The 18,046-nt window shown below is 46.6% G+C and overlaps 1 protein-coding gene across 3 annotated transcripts in view; it reads right to left on the minus strand.

Annotated features, from left to right (window-relative positions):
- The window catches only part of mTor (serine/threonine-protein kinase Tor), a 461,269-nt gene that overhangs the window by 224,791 nt on the left and 218,432 nt on the right, over window positions 1-18,046 (minus strand). For all 3 annotated transcript variants that reach the window (XM_075684170.1, XM_075684168.1, XM_075684169.1), the window contains 2 exons: window positions 17,065-17,205; window positions 16,618-16,764 (listed from right to left, as the gene is read on the minus strand). In XM_075684170.1, the coding sequence (XP_075540285.1) occupies window positions 16,618-16,764; window positions 17,065-17,205 (288 nt within the window). The remainder of the gene's footprint in view (window positions 1-16,617; window positions 16,765-17,064; window positions 17,206-18,046) is intronic.

Consider the following 18,046-nt stretch of genomic DNA (forward strand, 5'->3'; position numbering starts at 1 on the left):
CTCTTACCGCTAACTCATTGATTGGCTTCTTATGTACCAGTTTCTTCCGTTCCCTCCTCAAGTCAAGGCTAATTCGAGTTCTTACCATCCTATGGTCACTGCAGCGTACCTTGCCGAGCACGTCTACATCTTGTATGATGCCAGGGTTCGCGCAGAGTATGAAGTCGATTTCATTTCTAGTCTCACCATTCGTGCTCCTCCACGTCCACTTTCTGCTAACCCGCTTGCGGAAAAAGGTATTCATTATCCGCATATTATTTTGTTCTGCAAACTCTACTAATAACTCTCCTCTGCTATTCCTAGAGCCTATGCCATATTCCCCCACTGACTTGTCTCCAGCCTGCTTCTTGCCTACTCTGGCATTGAAGTCGACCATCAGTATAGTGTATTTTGTTTTGACTTTACCCATCTCCGATTCCACGTCTTCATAAAAGCTTTCGACTTCCTGGTCATCATGACTGCATGTAGGGGCATAGACTTGTACTACCTTCAATTTGTACCTCTTATTAAGTTTCACAACAAGACCTGCCACCCTCTCATTAATGCTATAGAATTCCTGTATGTTACCAGCTATTTCCTTATTAATCAAGAATCCGACTCCTAGTTCTCGTTTCTCCGCTAAGCCCCGGTAGCACAGTACGTGCCCGCTTTTTAGCACTGTATATGCTTCTTTTGTCCTCCTAACCTCACTGAACCCTATTATATCCCATTTACTACCCTCTAATTCCTCCAATAACACTGCTAGACTCGTCTCACTAGATAACATTCTAACGTTAAACGTTGCCAGGTTCAGATTCCAATGGCGGCCTGTCCGGAGCCAGGTATTCTTAGCACCCTCTGCTGCGTCACAGATCTGACCGCTGCCGTCGTCAGTTGCTTCGCGGCTGCTGGAGACTGAGGGCTGGGGTTTGATTGTTGTATTCATATAGGAGGTTGTGGCCAAGTACTGCACCAGGGTGGCCAATCCTGCTCTGGTGAGAGAGTGCGTTACCGGTTCTGGTCACCGGGATCAGACCGCACTCCAGGCCTGTTTGTGCAATTTTCTCAACCCACGTTTTTTTTTTGTATTTTCCGGTGGAGAATTGCGCGGCACCGGGATTTGAACCACGGTCTTCTTGCATGGGAGGCGGATACTCTACCGTCCTCGCAGGAGTTAAATTAAAAATTTAAATTATGGAGCTTTACGTGACAAAACCACTTTCTGATTATGAGGCACGCCGTAGTGGAGGACTCCGGAAATTTCGACCACCTGTGGTTCTTTAATGTGCACCTAAATCTAAATACACGGGTGTTTTCGCATTTTGCCCCCATCGAAATGCAGCCGCCGTGGCCGGGATCCGATCCCGCGACCTCGTGCTCAGCAGTCTAACACCATACCCACTGAGCAACCACGGCGGGTCCCGCAGGAGTTGTACGCCTCATTTAACCTACAGTGGTGCCTTATTTGATCAGTCAAGGTGGACCAATCTGAGCTCGGTTATACCGCACGGATGGCACTCAGCTAGAGAACCTGGTATTTATGACCTGCACATGTGTGGCCATACATAATTGAAAAAAGAAAAAAAGAAAAAAAGGGGCAAAAAAAGGAAGAGAACAGGTGATTTGAACTCGTGACCCTTGGATGTTGCCCGGAAAGATAGCTCACTCGGTTAGTTCGTCAGGCCCCAGGTTACCTTGAAGCGTTGGTGGTTCAGTGGTAGAAAAAAGATCATAGTGAAAGTAAAATATGGCACATTTTCCTTGTTATCACAGTATTTCAAGAGCTGGCAGTTCTGGCAGCGCGATGAGCATGCGATGTGAACAATGTGGCAATGAGGCAGCAGGAAACTCTGTGCTACTCTAACGCGTAATGTCCCAGTGTCAACAAGTCCTAAGCATAGTGAACGTGTTGGTGAAAATGGCTTCAAAGTTTCAGTTAAATGGCATTACTGTTGCTGTGATCATTCAGCACTCTTGTCATATCTGTGGCATTCTGCGATTCTCTATTCATGCAGCAACTGAGCACCTGCTGTTCCCGAATGACACACAAGGTTGGTGGGGCTGTTAACATTTAACTAGTTAGGCAATTGTTGATGCACAAGCTATAAACCTTTGGCATAGCCACTGTTTTGCTTTCTTGTTTCAGATAAGAGAAAGGCTCAAGTTCAACCATATGTAAACCTCGGTATAATGAAGTTGGTAATTTCGAAATTTTACTCTGTAATATCAAATTGTGTTACAGTAAATCCTTGTTATACTGTACGTGCTTAAAGAACGGCCTACAAGTGCAAATGCAGAGAGTGCTTGGAAGGGTGAAGCCACATTAACATCAACATCATTTCGGCGCTGTGCCAGAGAGCATTGTGACCTGTGTTGTGGCATCGTGGAAACTAGGACTTGCACCATGCCGAAACTTGGACAAAAACCAGGTGCTCAGCATAGAAGAAATATTGGACATCTTTTGTGCTATCGAACGTGACACGAGGAAGTCGGCACCGGTACACGAGAGGGATATACTATAGACTATGGTGTGTGGCATTTGGAATGCGAAGGAGTAGCTGGTTGGCAATGCTGCTGCGACCATGAGAATATGTTGGCTATGAGGTTCGACTCTTCGCCATCGTTGCCTCTGTTATTGCATAAGTGTCGCCTAACGATAGTGATGAGGATGAGACGGAAAGCGACAGTACGGGTGATTCAGGCCCGAGAGTGACAAATGTTGCCCGTTACATTAGCCTCATGCTGGTGTTTGCCGAGAAGAGGGGCTGGCAGAAAAGCTGGCTGATAGCTTGAGCGAGTTTGAGGCCACTGTCTTCAATGCTAGGTCGCCGCGGCATCAAACGAAAATAAGACTTTTGTCGTGCGAAGTGAATAAATAGTGCATGTTTTTTGCCCTTTCATCGTACTCTCTCCGAGTTCCATTTCTGACAGGTAAGTAAGCAATCCCACAATATTTTGGTTAAGCAGTACTACCACTTAGTATGTACTTTTTCCGAGCTCCGGCTAACTACGGTTTAACGAGCTTTTTTACTGTATATTGAAATTTTATCTTTTAAGCAATTAAGAAGTCACCAACAAATTTTTCTTACACTGAAGGGGCCATACAATTTTTTTAATTATTGGGCAATCGTAAAAAACGAATTTGAATGCGAGAAAAGAAATTGCACCAGTCTTGCACCCCCTTATGTTGTTTTCCCTGCATGGCTCTTGAATCTCCTGTAATCCGGCTTCACCATGTAGCTAAGCGCTGCCGGCAGTCGGTGTCGTTGCATAATAACATGAGAGATGGCATGCATGTTGCGCTGTTAATGCCACCTAAAGGCATGGTTAGCTGGGCGCAAAAGGGAGTAGCCTCTTCCGCTTTGGCTTTGGGTTGGCAGAGTGCATGGACTTGGCGCGCACCTCTCTGCACGCTCTGCAGGGCCATCTTGCGAGGCTTCGGAGTGGGGCACTGGGACGGTCAAACTCAACCGTTCGAACACGCCACTATTCGCGTGACTGGACACGCAAACGATTAGGCGTTGGTGTCCAGCATGGAAGCAAACATATACGCTTGATATCTTGTCGTGCTGAGTCAGACGCCCTCGATTCATACGCACCCATCGGTATGTTCTATTGGTAGTAATTTGGCTAGTTGGTATTGGTGTATGAAAGGTGCAATAAATGCCCTACGATTGTCTACAATACTGTGTTGTCATTCCTTTGTCCAAAGAGCACATATACACCTTGTTCACCCAATGTTGATCCATTCAAGTATTACTGTGACCTCCATATCTTATTTGTGCATGACTTAGATAAGACAACAGAAACAACTGAAAAGGTGCATTGAAAGCCATTTGTAGTTGCTGTAAAAGATGGGACATGAAATTAAATTTTAAAGAAACAAAGCATTTAACATTTACTAACAAGAAGCACCTAACAACTTGACTGATATCAAGAAATATAATGAGATGAAATATGGCAACCTATAAAACACCTTATCCTGATGTATAGATTTGTAAAAAAAAAATTTAAGGAAAGGATTGTTTTCAAAAGGATTCGATTTTTTTGTTATAAAAACTGGAGAAAGCTCCTGAACACATCAACACTGACATCCACAAAATGCTAATTAGACCTTGTAAGGTTTTTCCCAGGCCGTGTGCCAATGCAATAGCCAACGACAAAACTTTCGCACATGTGGCCTGCGTGCCATGTGGAGTGTGCTGAAGCTGTTTGAAGTGCCAGTTGTTTTTTCAGTTCCATTATAAGCGATTCAATGCTGGATTTTTTTTTTCCACATTTCTGCAATGCAGTTGATGCATGCTTTGGAGTAGGAGTAGCAGCAAGGCTGCACCCTTTACAACCTTTTGTCCTTTATGGAGCTGCAATTTGGCGCCTTAACTACAAAAGTGCTAAAGGCAGAATGAACACAACCCAGGACGGTAGCGTATGTACTCAGATTATTCACAACAATAATTCTTTAGGGCATAGCTGCCACCCCTCATACATGAATGATCATTTCAAGAGAAAAGCTAGTCTATCTTTATTATCATTTAAGAAAAATTGTGCAGATCCCATGCACAGTGGGAATCGATGTTATGCAAACCATTCTGGAGGTACCTGGCTACAATATAGCATTGCTTGGGGTTCTGCAAAGCGATACTAGATGGACCAACATGTTTTTGTATATTGAGTACTTGAGTGCATGAGTCCCGAGTGTACGTGTCTGTGACGACAGCAGCACCATGTTGCCCCCTTGAAGATGATCATATGGCAGAAACAGCACGATTTCTACGGCAGCTGTTTGGCTAAAGTTTGCGACATGACAATTGTTGGTTTCTACATAGGTAGAGGACGAGAGTAAGCGAGAGAAACACCAGGGTGTCTACCAAGTTGACATTTCCAAATTCCCAGAGTTTTCCAGGTTTTCCCTGGGTGCCACTGCACAATTCCTTGAATGATGCAGAACTATGTGTTATGTCAAGACGGCCTGAAACCATATCGCCCGATGCTGTCACTTTCTAATAAGCGTATGAAAAAATTAAAAGAACGATTCAATCCAATTTGAATACTAAGGAGTAGTGTTTATGTTATACAAAAAGAGAATAGAAGGGAAGGGTTAAAAAATGCAGAGCAGATAAAATGTCTTCGAAAATAATTGCAAATGGAGTCGGACATTCTCAAATACGAATAAAAAGGAGATGCATACAGAAGCAAATATTTTCGAATATGAACTATTTCTATCAACTGATAGGAAGCTCAGTCGTATGAAGCCCAAACTTTGTCACAATTGAGATTCTCTCTCAACAGCTCGTAAGTCAACCTCAACTGTCCTGACATACTCGCAGCCCAGACATGACGCCTTAGTGCTGTGTTTCACTACTTTAAAGCGTTTATTTTGGTTTGGATGAGGTACACTTGCATCTCGGCATCAGCCAACACTTTGTTTTTTGAGCTCAAGCTCCTTCAAAACGGCGGCAGCACGCTTCCTTTCTCGTGCATTGCTCAATGCGCAAGTCCTTTCTCTTCTTGTCCTCCTTCTGCCACTCATTCGCCCCATGGACAATTTGAAGCATCTTCTTGGTAAGTTGCACAGTCCACGTCTGATTTTTAGAACTCCCTAGGGGCCGCGAAAACGCTAAAAAAATCGGCGAGTGGGAAAAAATAAATGCATGTCATTTACTGCCTTTAGGGGTTCAAACCACCACAGGCACATTCGAAAACGCTCTACAGGCCTGTAGGTACACATATTAGGCATATCAGCGCTCGTACTGCGACAGGAAATACCGGGTGCACGCGTGTGTAATTAAGGAATACATAATGTGTCCCGTGGCAATAGGCCCTTCCCACGCTTGTTATGCTTTACTGCAATAGTTTTGCATATGTTTCACCAAGTAACATTTCTGTATCGAGGTGAAGCTGACTTTCGGGAACCGGCATTATGGAACGCACCATGCTTTCCAAGCTTCTAAGCCAATCGTGAGGACCACAAAGAGTCCGTGCCATTGCTGACAGCAGTGAGTTCTTTCAATAAAAAACACAGCACCCAACGGCAAGAAGCTTCATAGCGACCGTCGAAGCAGTTAGGCCTAACTTTGCCGCAGTAGTGACTACGGCTGCCAGTGTATCTGTGTGCGAGAGTGCCGGTTCGAGGCAGCGAGGTAATCAAATGGCAGCGGTGGTGGCTTTGATTAATGCCGTTTCGGATCTTCAGCCGCGGCAGAACGTCCAGGAAATCAAACGGCGAAGAGTTCTTGCGTCCAAAAATTTCAGACATTCTGATACACTGACTCTATGGGGTACGTGGTGGCGGTGCCGTGAAGCTGTCCGAATTATCGGGAATCCGGGAAGTCAGTCGAATACACTGGCAACTCCTCCAGCCAATGACAGGGTGTCAAAGACGATTCATTACAATTCCTGTCTCTACTCGAGCCAGCATTACCGCGACTTTCAACCCTTTCAATAAAATTGCAGCTAATTTTCTCTGATAGAGGCACAATTTCCCAGAATTTTCCCTGACTTTTTCCGGACTACTCAAGATCCCTGAGAATTCCCGGTTTTCCCGGTTGGTATAGACACCCTGAACACAGACAATGACGTCATCAACGACTGCATGTTATGCAATCGTACGCACCTATGGCTATGTCATGTCATGTTGGTGTGCATTAAGACGAGGTTGGTGTTTGCACTCTCGTCAAGAAATCTTAATTAATCACTGACTTGGGCAATGATAAAGTCAGTACAATGTCGCACAATTTTTGCATAGCGTGCTACAAGGAGAGTACCGAGGAAAGTGGGCTGGTCCCGAAGATAGTGTACTGTAACATGGAGCCTCAGAGCATGAGCTGTCACAAGAAAAGAAGAGGAAATGGTAGAGGTTGCACACACCAAGCGTTTCAAAGAGCTGCCTTGCTTTGGAATGAGAGGAGTATGCATACATTGGTGGCCGAATGGTTAGGGTATTGGGCTGCTATGCTTTACGGTAAAGGTTCAATTCCACTGTCCATCACACATTATTCTTTTTTTATTAAAGCAAGGTGGGACAGGTATTTACCTAGCTACCTACCTACCTGCATGCAAAGTGCCAAGAATGAGGCAAAGAATGCTTCACAATAATACCATGCTTTCATTATTTTCCCAATTACATTAAGCATTCATTATGAACCACCGAAAGTAAAGACAGCCTACAAGCTGCATAAACATCAATAGTATTACATGCTACTTTTCGTTTCCAGTAACCATGTTATTTTGCAACAAATTAACTGATATTACAGTGCATTGTACACTGTAGCACTGTAGATACACTTGAACACAACAGACAAAGCCAAGGAAAGCATAGGAGAAATGAGCCATTTCATATAATTTAAATGCATAAATACAAGTAAACCTTGATATAACGAACTTCAATACAACAAAGTATTTAACTTTTCATTACTTTTTATCCATAGAACACCACGAATTTGGAACCTCAATATAACGAAGTGTGCTTGTATGTGATTTCAATATGGTGAAATTTATTTGTTGTGAAAAGGAATGCTGATACAATAAATGGAAACTTCTGCGAATGCAAATGGTCAAATGAATGAATTGCATGCAGCTGCTTGCAAACACACCTCTCAAATCGCATGCTGCCATGTAACAAGAGTGACCGCGGAAGTGGAGCCGCATTGTGTTCCATATAAAGTCCTAGTGCAATAAGATCCTATAGCATTCCGTGCACTGTGCGCGTTAGGTACAAGTGAAAGTGTGCGAGGGCGAGACAAGAAAGATGGTGGTTTCACGAGTGGAGTGCTACCTTCCCACACTAGCAAAGGAAAAGAAGGGGAGGGGCGCCAGCTCTCGGTAATGCGACCAAGCGCATGCAAAAGGCAGATAGGGGGGTGGGGTGGGGGGTAAGTTGGCACGTGTCTCCGCCTTGGCTGCACATGGATGTAGGCGCAGCTGAGCACATACGCACAGCGCACCCTGCTTTAGGCATAATCTGCTGCATGTGCAAAGAGTGGGTGTGCCGAGATGGAGTGGCATCATGTAAGCCATCTTCTTGGACATTTAGTATTGGAGGTTGCGTAATCTCAAGTTTGGGTGACCCGTTGGAGCGAGAGGCGAAACATTCACTCCTTGCTACCCGCGCTTTTTATGATAGCTTCTTCACTGTGGGGGCGATGCTATAAGCCGTGGGGCAAAGTGCATGTGGAAGCGTGGCTGGCATTACTTAATTCATACTGCCAATGTGGAGATATTGTTGACATGGCATGAAACCGTATCATTTGTCGCTGACTCCCAAATTCATCAAAACGAATTGTTTTCTCAAACTTGCTTTTTCTTTACTGCCTGATAATGCGGAAAATTCTGTGGCCCCTTTCCATATAAGAAACATCAATTGGCGACTATACAGTAAAACCTCGTTAAACCGTACCTGCTTAACCAGTATTTTCGTTTTAAAAGTAGTAAAGTCCAATCCCCGACTCAGCGGCCATTGAACATCATGTGTTTTGTATTACATAAACCGTACCAGCTCATTGCGTATGCATCGGTTAAAACGTAGCGTTTCAACTTTCCGTCGTGCAAACACGGCGGTGCGCCATCTCCATTGGGCGGCCCGGCAGAACAACAAGCCTCAGAGATCGGAACAACGGCCTTCAAGTGCCCTGTGCGTTTGCACGTGAAGCCACACCAACATCAACATCATTTCGATGCCGTGCCAGAGAGCGCTATGGCATCGTGCAAGCGAGGACTCGCGTCGTTCCGAAGCTCGGATAAAAAAAGACGCCGGGTGCTCAGCACAGAAGAAAAATTAGACATCGTCCGTGCTATCGAACGTGACGCGAAGAAGTCGGCGCTGGCATGCAACAAGGATCCGCTGTTGACTACAATTTGTGGCATTTGGAATGCAAAGAAGTTGCTCGGCAGCACTGCTGCGGCCGTGAAGACACGTGAGCTACGAGGTTCGACTTTTCGCCATCGTTGCCTCTGTTATTGCGTAAGTGTCGCTTAACGATATTGATGAGGATGAGACGGAAAGCGACAGTACGGGTGATTCAGGCCCAACAGTGGCATAAGCTGCGCGTTACGTCAGCCTCATGAATGCAATCGTCGCGACGAGAACAGGGGCGCGATAACGTAGCTCTACTCCAAATGAAAAGTATTCCAAACTCCGGCACCCGGCAATGAAAGAGGCGCCCCCGGGACTTCTGCAGCACTACTGCGCACGTGCACGGAGAATACGTAATGCCAACGAGGGATCTGCCATGCGAGTGTTTGCCGAGAAGAGGGCGCTGGCTGAAAAGCTGGCACACAGCATCAGTAAGTTTGAGGCTGCTGTCGTCGTCGTGCTAGGCCGCCGTGGCATCAAACGAAAATAACACTTTTGTCGCGCGAAGTGAATAAATACTGCACGTTTTTTTCCCCTTCCATCGCACTTTCTCCGAGTTCCGTTTTCGACAGGTAAGTGGGCAATCTCATGCTATTCGGTTAAACAGTACTATTGTTTAGTACGTACTTCTTCCGAGCTCCGGCCAACTATGGTTTAACGAGGTTTCACTGTACTTATTTGCATAAAAGTTCGAATTTCAATACAACGAAGTTTCGATATAATGAAGGAAATTGCAGATTTTACCGACTTCATTATATTGAGGTTTAACTGTATTTAAAGAAAGGGAAATGAAAGTGGTGGATGACAAGACAGCCTACCAAAACACAACGCTCTTCTTGGCTTCATGCGGTTGTAAAAAGCAAAAAATATAGCCCCCCCCCACTTCCCTTTTTTTCCTTTAATAAGTTAATGTTAAAATGGCTTTTAGTCAAGGGTAAAACTGATGTCGACCAATAAGTTGATGTGGACTGTGATGTGATGTGGACCTTGCAACACTTGTTTCGAGCCAAGGAAGAAATTTAGTTTACGAGAAAATTGCATTTTAAAGATCCGAATACTGCCAAGGAAAAGACTTAGCTTATGAGAAAACTGCATCTTAAGGGTCCGAATACCTTTACCGCAATTCAAACTTCCAGCCGCCCAACCGGATGAGTGGTGACGTTGTATACGCCATCACCACCCTTTGCTGCCGCCGGTGAGTGAAACGGCACTCAACAGACAGTGGTACCGAGCCAAGCCAAAGCAGTGGATTTGCCGCTGCAGCTGCTTTTTGGTCAAGTGGCATAAACCTACAGAACAACTATATAGATAGACCGTTTGAGCATCCCGCGACATCACATGGAAGTTGAATTCTTCGCTAGTTGCAGTTTGTGCGAGTTTCACGAGCCAGCAAAACCAGCGCAGCACTATGCGATGACTAAAGTACTGTGAAACACGAAAACGCGGGCGGCGCGGAGTCGCGCTAAAATTAAACCTTTCAACCACCCGCGTCGTTGTGAAGGGTAAATTCAGTGAGTTCTTTTTTCTAAAAATGAAATAAAGCTGAACAAGTTGCATTTTATTTCGTCTTATAATAGAACACAAGGATGTTTCTTTGCAATGAGTCGTTGAGTACTAGTGACAGAATTTGACCGAGGGGTGCTTTCGTCATCGAGCAAGTACTTGAATGTCCCGGGGAGGTCTCTATTTATGTCCTGCATTTGTGTGAATTTCTCGATTATTAAGGCTCTCTCTGCAATAATATTGGCGCCTTAGAGATTCTTGAGCACTAATCTATCATTTTAGCTTGACTTAATATTTGCCTTTAGTGTTCCTTTAACAGAAAAGAAACCAAGACGTTTCGGCTCCCATATGAGGGCCTTGTTCACAATGAAAGTAAACGAAAGGGGGGAGATGATTATGCACGTTTGAATAGAAGATGCAAACAGCGTGCATAAACAGAAGTTGTAGAAGTTGAAGCTGCTTGTGTTTCGTCCGTCTGAGGCATAAGCACCTTTACTACAGACTCCATTGCTCCTGCTCTCTATGGCCTACCCAAGATACACAAGCCTGCTTCACCAATCCAATCGTGGATTACCAATTGCGGATCGCCAATCGTGGATTACAGACCATGTCCTTTTCACGGCCTTTCCAAGTACTTGTACAGCATCCTATAGCCACTTGTGGGCTGTGGCTTGACACATGTACGTAACTCGAGTGACTTCACCAAAAAAGTATGCGATCTTAGTCTTGATGATGACGACTCTTGTGGGAATGCGCGACTCTCACACGTCCCCTGATATGTTGTTTTCCAGCATAGCTCCCGTCTCCTGTAATCTGGCTTCGCTGCATGGCCTGGTGCCCGCGGCATTCGGTGTGGCTGAGGCGCATTGCAAGAGATGGCGTGAGTGTGGTTCTGCTAATGCCACCTAACAGCAGGGTTACTTGGGCGTGGAAAGGAGAAGGCTCTTCCTCTTTGATTTGGGTTCGGCAAGCGGCACGGACGTTCCGCGTGTGCGCCGATCCATGCTTCTGCGAGACCGTCTCGCAAGGCCTCGTTCAAACGTGCCACCGTTCCACGAACGACCAGGCATTGGTGTCCAGCATGGGGTGAACATATTCGCTCGTTATCCGGTCGTGGTGAATCGGACTTGCGCTATTTGTCGCATTCCCATCGGCATGTTTTGTGGATAGCAACTTGGGTAGCAGGCATTAGTCTATGAAAGGTGCAATAAATACCCTTGGGATTGTTTGCACTACTGTGTTGTCGTTCCTTTGTCCCAAGAGCACAGGTGAGAACCCCACATCTGGCGTCCAACGTAGGGCCTCTTGGAGCCTCGGACGATAGTTTTAACAGTTTTGCTTCGTTCGAGATCTTTGTTTCAACTGAAGCGTAGGGCTAGCGTGGATTTCAATCGCTAGCGTTGGCGGTATGCTTTCTTGAGCAAGCCGATGGTGGCTGTAATGTGTTTGAACTTGTCAACATGCTAAGCCTTTTTGCAAGTGTTTTTTTTTAAACGACACTTGGCATTTGAGAGACATTTGAGAGCCACGTGGTCTACATCCTGGGAGAACGAGGCTTAGCGCCGGTGGAGCATTGGCAAGTCTGAAGCAAGTGAGTACGGAAGCCTTGTGGGTGGTCCGAATTTCTTATGTAAATCGCTTCTTCTATGTCTTTGACTCTGATGAAGTCGCGGCTCTGGGAGCCGGGTGCCGCTATGGGCTGACTGGTATTGCGGCCTGGCACGGGGCGCTCCGACACCGTCTGGGACGGTGGGCACCATCCATTCGGATGCTGTGTGCACTCAGCGGGGTAGGACCACCAAACAGAGCTGACGTAGCCTCGTGGCTGCCTGTTTCGCGCCCATTTTGGGTGTTGTTTTAGAGCGCAGCTCTTTGGCGTCCGTTCCTGGGTTTCGCGTCGTCGTCGGCGTTGTCGTCGGCCTCGTAACCAGCTCCGCCCCCCTTTCATCCCCCCAGCGCTAGCAGCGACCGACTGATACCGCTGGATGCCGCTGACGCCGCTAGAGAGTCAAGATAACGTGACTGCATAGAACACCGTCGCCGCCATGCAGAAAGAGGAGGAAAGGGTCCCCCCCCCCCTGTTCTTGTGTGGCGGATAGGGTGCTCTTCAGTTGCCGACGCGCCGGTTATTTCACGTAGGCCCCGGCACGTCGACGAATACGTGACCACCTTCCCACGGCTAGACCTGGTTCTTAGCGCTGCGGAAGCGAGGGTATCATGTTGTTTGTGTCGGCATCGGCGGCGTTGTCCCTGAAACCAACTCCGCAGCTGGGGTTGACTCACTATCGGCGTCAGCGGCATCAGTCAGTCGCTGCTATCTCTTCCCTCCTCCCTTTATCGTGTTGTCCGCTTGCTGCGCGCGCTTCTGCCCCCATCGTTTGCCGCTGGGTGTACACGCCGCCCCCCTCCCCCCTCTTCCTGCGAGTCTCCGGTTGTCAAAGCGCCGGCTCGAACTTAATTCCTTTCTTCGCTCCTCCTCCAATGCAACCCCTGTGCGGTGGCAATCAGAGAGCCAGATCGGTGGCGGCGGATCTGTATATGTGCACCGCCCGAGCCGAAATTGCCGCTGCCGTTCGCCCTGTGCGGTGGCAATCAGAGAGCCAGATCGGTGGCGGCGGATCTGTATATGTGCACCGCCCGAGCCGAAATTGCCGCTGCCGTTCGCCACTGCGAAATTATCTGCCAGTTCTTTCTGAGCCATGAGCGAGACGACCGATGGAAGTCCTCCGTCTGCTGCTGCTGCTGCTGCTGCTAAACGAGCTGCCAGAGCAGAGGCCCAGCCCCGTCGCAGTCAGAATCCAGAGGGGCGTGCCGCCGAAGCAGAAGCTTACCGTCGCCGCCGTCGAGATGATCCAGGAGTACGGGAAATATAAAAAAAAAATTCTGTGATAGCGCATACATGTGTTGCTCGATTTCTTTGCCTCAATCTATCGGAAAGGTGAAACAGCTTATTTGCTGCGCTCAAATTTCGCATTAGGAAGTAACGTAATCGTCGGTAATTTTTTTCGATGCCAGTTGTCAGTGTAGCGATGCTTTAGGACTAAGGCATTACGAAGCTGCCTGTCGCACGTGGAGGGACACAACCTGTTGGACCGTGGCGTTGAGGTGTTGCACTTTGCTTCCCTTATTCTAGTTAGCCTCGCACGAATTGAGATTACTCGTTCGACTCAAGGAAGCGAGCTTCTTTCACGTGAACTAGCATCTAAGTAGCCGCCCGATCTTTTGCCAGCCGAGTTGAACATTATACCACGTGGGCGATGCCCATGCAGAATTCCTCTCCCCTGCACTACATTAGGGTTTGCCGAGTGTGATGAACGTATGCAGCGTGAGTGGAGTCACCCCTGGTTTGCTGTAACCTGCACATCGTCTGCGCTGCTGCCGCAGACTAAGATTGAGCCATTCCGGTCAATGGTGATGCTGTGGCTAGTTCGGCGCAGTGACTTCGGCGGCCACCTGTATCCAGCTCGCAACCCTTGGTGGTGGAGAAAAGAGCTGGCGGTCACCAACAGCTACGGCAGTTCTCGCCAGCAGGGCACGTCAGCACAAGCGATGCTTGCTCGTACCGACTACTGCATCGCCGTTTCCGGAGCCCTGACCTGGAATCATGCCATTGAGTCTGCAGAGCTGCTGCTGTGACCAGTGGATGCCAGTGGTGTATCCCAAGGACAATGTTGGCTCGCATGTTTACTTATTTATTTATTTAAGATACTTTCAAGGCCCGAAGGCATTACAGAAAGGAGTGGGTGAACATAACAAAAAAAAATTGTGCAAGATACAAAGACATATTCAACGTGGCGTTTCATAAATGCTGGTTTTGAAGGGGTCGGTATCCAGAATGGCTGCAACGGTGGCAGGAAGGTGGTTCCAATTTTTGCTTGTGCTAGGGATGAATGCATTACTACAAAGTTTAGTACATGAAGACGGCACAGCAACTTTGAAACTGTGGTCAGAGCGAGATGATATGTATGACGGTTGGGTGATAAGCTGTTCTTTCAACAAAGGGTTGTGGTGGTAGATTTTATGGAATAGCGAAAGGCAGAAGCATCTACGACGGAAAGAAAGTTCTGGCAAGTTAAGCATTGTTTTCATTGAGGTAACGCCAGCATGTTATTGACAGCGTGTGGTCATTTCCTTGGTGCGGCCACTGTTGCATGTACTACCTTGTTAGCGAAGCATGCGTTGATGTTAGACCGTGTGACATGTGTCGCCGGAATATGTAGTAACTTAAGGTTGGGGAGATTTGAGGATGCGCGATTCTCCCGCGTCCCCTGATATGTTGTTTTTCTGCATAGCGCCCGTCTCCTGTAATCCGGCTTTGCTGTGTGGCAGCAGTCGGTGTGGTTGAAGCGCATTGCGAGAGATGGCGCGAGTGTGGCTCTCCTAAGGCCACCTAACAGCAGGATTACTTGGGCGTGGAAAGGAGAAGGCTCTTCCTCTTTAAAGCGGCGCGAACGTTTCACGCTGCACCGATCCATGCTTCTGCGAGACCGCCTCGCGAGGCCTCGTTCGAACGCGCCACCGTTCGCGTGACCGTATGCGCGAACCACCAGGCATTGGTGTCTAGCAAGGGGCGAACATAATCACTCGTTATCCGGTTACGGTGAGTCGGACTTCCATGATTTGTCACGTGCCCATCAGCATGTTTTGTGGATAGCAACTTGGCCAGCAGGCATTAATCTATGAGAAGTGCAATAAATACCCTTGTGATTGTTTGCACTACTGTGTTGTCGTTCCTTTGTCCCAAGAGCAGGGGTGAGAACCCCACACTCTATGGTGTCGTTCGACGTGACCTCCCTGTTTACTTGCGTGGCAATCAATCGCGCCGTTCACGTGTGTTCTGCTGCCCTTCAAGATGACGCTTCGCTGCCCGAGAGGACACCGTTCGAGGTTACGGACCTGCACAAGCTTTTGCAGCTCTGCCTTGAAAATATTTATTTCATTTTCTAAGGCTGCTTCTACAAGCAACTTCAGGGAATGCCGTTGGGTGCCTCCCTGTCGGTCACCATTGCAAACCTAACGATGGACGCAGTAGAATGCCCGGCTCTAGCAACGTTCGTGCAGCAACAAAGAATATTTTTTAGATATGTGGATGACAGCTTTTGTTTGATAAAGAAGGATGCCCTGGATGCCTTTTGTCACATTTAAACTCACCAGAACACGCCATAAATTTGTAAATTTCATGGTTGAATTGTAGGAGGATTGTCGCTTACCTTTTCTGGATGTTATGGTGCAACGTGGAGGAACGGGACTTCATTTTAATGTGTTCCAAAACCTACACACACGGGACACTACTTGAACTTCAAGTCAATCTACCTTGCTCACCACAAACGTTCGGTCGCCACATCGCTCATACAACATTCGCAACAAACCTGCAGTTTTAAAGACCTAGAAAAAGATTTGGAAGCCATCCAGCTTGAACTTTCACGTAACAACTATCCTACTTCATTTGTGGTTTCAGTGCAACGCCACCTATTCCGCCCACCTAGTGTTTCCTCCGCCACCTTTGCTCCTCGTAAACGTGCTGCGATACCTTATCTAGCAAGGCCTTAGCCCATATACTTCGTTCTTTTGATGTGCATGTTGCACATGTGGCAGCGAAAAAGCTGAAAAACATGTTTGCACATATCAAAGACAAGCTTCCGAACGAAAGGTACTCAGGTGTTGTGTATAACATTCCTTGTGCAGACTGTAGTTACGTCTACATCGGCGAGACAGGCAATTTATAAAGGCACATCAAGGAGCACTGTCATGATGTCAAAAAACAAAAAGTTTCTTGTAACACTCTTGCAGAGCATTATGTAACAGAAGGTCATGATATTGACTGCAGTAGGACACATTTGCTAGCCACTGAAAGTAATCTAACCTCGCATTTGCATCTTGAGTCATTACTAATCCAAACTACTGATGCCATGCTGAACTGTAATGACGGCAGCCTTCCTTCCGTTTATGCCCACTGTTTACACCATTTATTCACACGTACATTATCATCTCCCCCCTTTCATTTACTTACTTTCATTGTGAACAAGGAAGGCCTCTGTATAGGAGCCGAAACGTCTTGGTTTCTTTATTTTTTAAATGTTTTTGGTTGGCATTCGTTTTACCCTTGACTATGAGCAATCTCGACCAGACGAGCTTTCGTCGAACTCTTGATTTCATTAAAATGGCTTTCTCTGACCAAAATATATTCTCTTGCCTTTTCTTTTGCTGCTGTTTTATTCACACAGAGAATCTTGCTATTTCAGGTGCAAGTGTTCAAACAAATAAAAACGAGGCGACCCTCTCACCCGCTCTAGGTTGGCCGAGCAAACCTTCTGTTTCTTGACCGTTGTGATCTCTGTGTTTGATGCAGGCTGATCCTCCGACTGCTGTCTGCTTCGGGGTTGCCGCTTGTCCACACCAAATGTTTCATCATCGTCTATGAGACTGGTGCTCTGCACAAAAATATGACATGTACTCTTTTTCTTACATTTAAAAAAATCCTAGTAGTATGGCAGTCATGAAATACTAGCACAATTCTGTTGTAAGCAAACTGCCACAATTGTATGTTTCCTTAAACACTGCTAATTGTGCGACGATTTTGTTAATATCAAAAGTGATTGCAGTCAGTTTTACTTCTCAAAACTAGCTCCAATCTGGACATAACCAGATAACATGAAGTGAATACTACAAAAGAGCTTGCTCTGCTCAAGCATTTCACCAAGAGAACAAGAAAAGCTTTTTGGTGTACTTACTCGTATGATTTTAGTGACGAGAGAATTGTACCGCTGGTGTACAATCTTGTGGTTGTCGATGACCTTGGTGACCAGAGGTAGAAAAATCTTGTACTTTTTACCCAGCTGAACAACCATAGCACACAAGGTGTCCATAGCTTGCTGCATAAACAGATGTGTACAGGCACAAATTAATACAATTATAACCTCTTTTGATTATTTCTACTAACAGGATGTCCATATATGTAAATCACAAGATATGCAGTTTCTCAATGCACGCAAAACATTCTACCCATACCCATACAACTACTTTGACTAAAACGGGCATATGTGGCGCTAAAAAGAATGACACTGACGAAAGGCATTATCGTGAATACAGTCGAACCCGGCTATATTGAACTCGCAGAAAAACGCCTATCAGTTCGATATAGAGCATAATTCGATATAAGCCTGCTAAAGGATTGGATGTCACAAAAGCACATACCATGTATAAGATCCCTTTACTGATGAAACAACTTAGTTTCGCATGAAATAGTCCTGTATTTTCTTCTCCTTGGGCAGTTTCGCTGCCTGTGACACACACACTTCTCCACATTGTCTAAGGGGTCTGAGTAGCTGAGGCCGCAACCTTTCACATTTTCGCAGAAGCACCGGACTAGTGTGAGTGCACCAATGACCTCGGAGGACGTGGGCAAAGGACCGTTGTTGCTTTCCTCATTGTGCCCACTTTCAGCCCACTTTCACTTGTGCTCAGTACGATGTCGGCAATGTAGTCTTCGTTTTCAGGCTCGCCCATAGTCGTGACACCATCATCTGCACTCACAAACTCATCGACCGTCGATTCGTCAATGGCTTCCGGAAATTCTAACAGCTCGGTCCAAACTTCGGCAACACCAGCAGCGGCTTCATGGCACTCATCAGAATTTACTGTCATCACCAGGCATGTGGAAGCCGGCAGGTCTAAAGCAATTTCAGATGAACCACTTGTACACGGCCGTGCATA

The sequence above is a fragment of the Dermacentor variabilis genome, chromosome 3, assembly GCF_050947875.1.
Source record: "Dermacentor variabilis isolate Ectoservices chromosome 3, ASM5094787v1, whole genome shotgun sequence".
Taxonomy (NCBI): Eukaryota; Metazoa; Arthropoda; class Arachnida; order Ixodida; family Ixodidae; genus Dermacentor; species Dermacentor variabilis.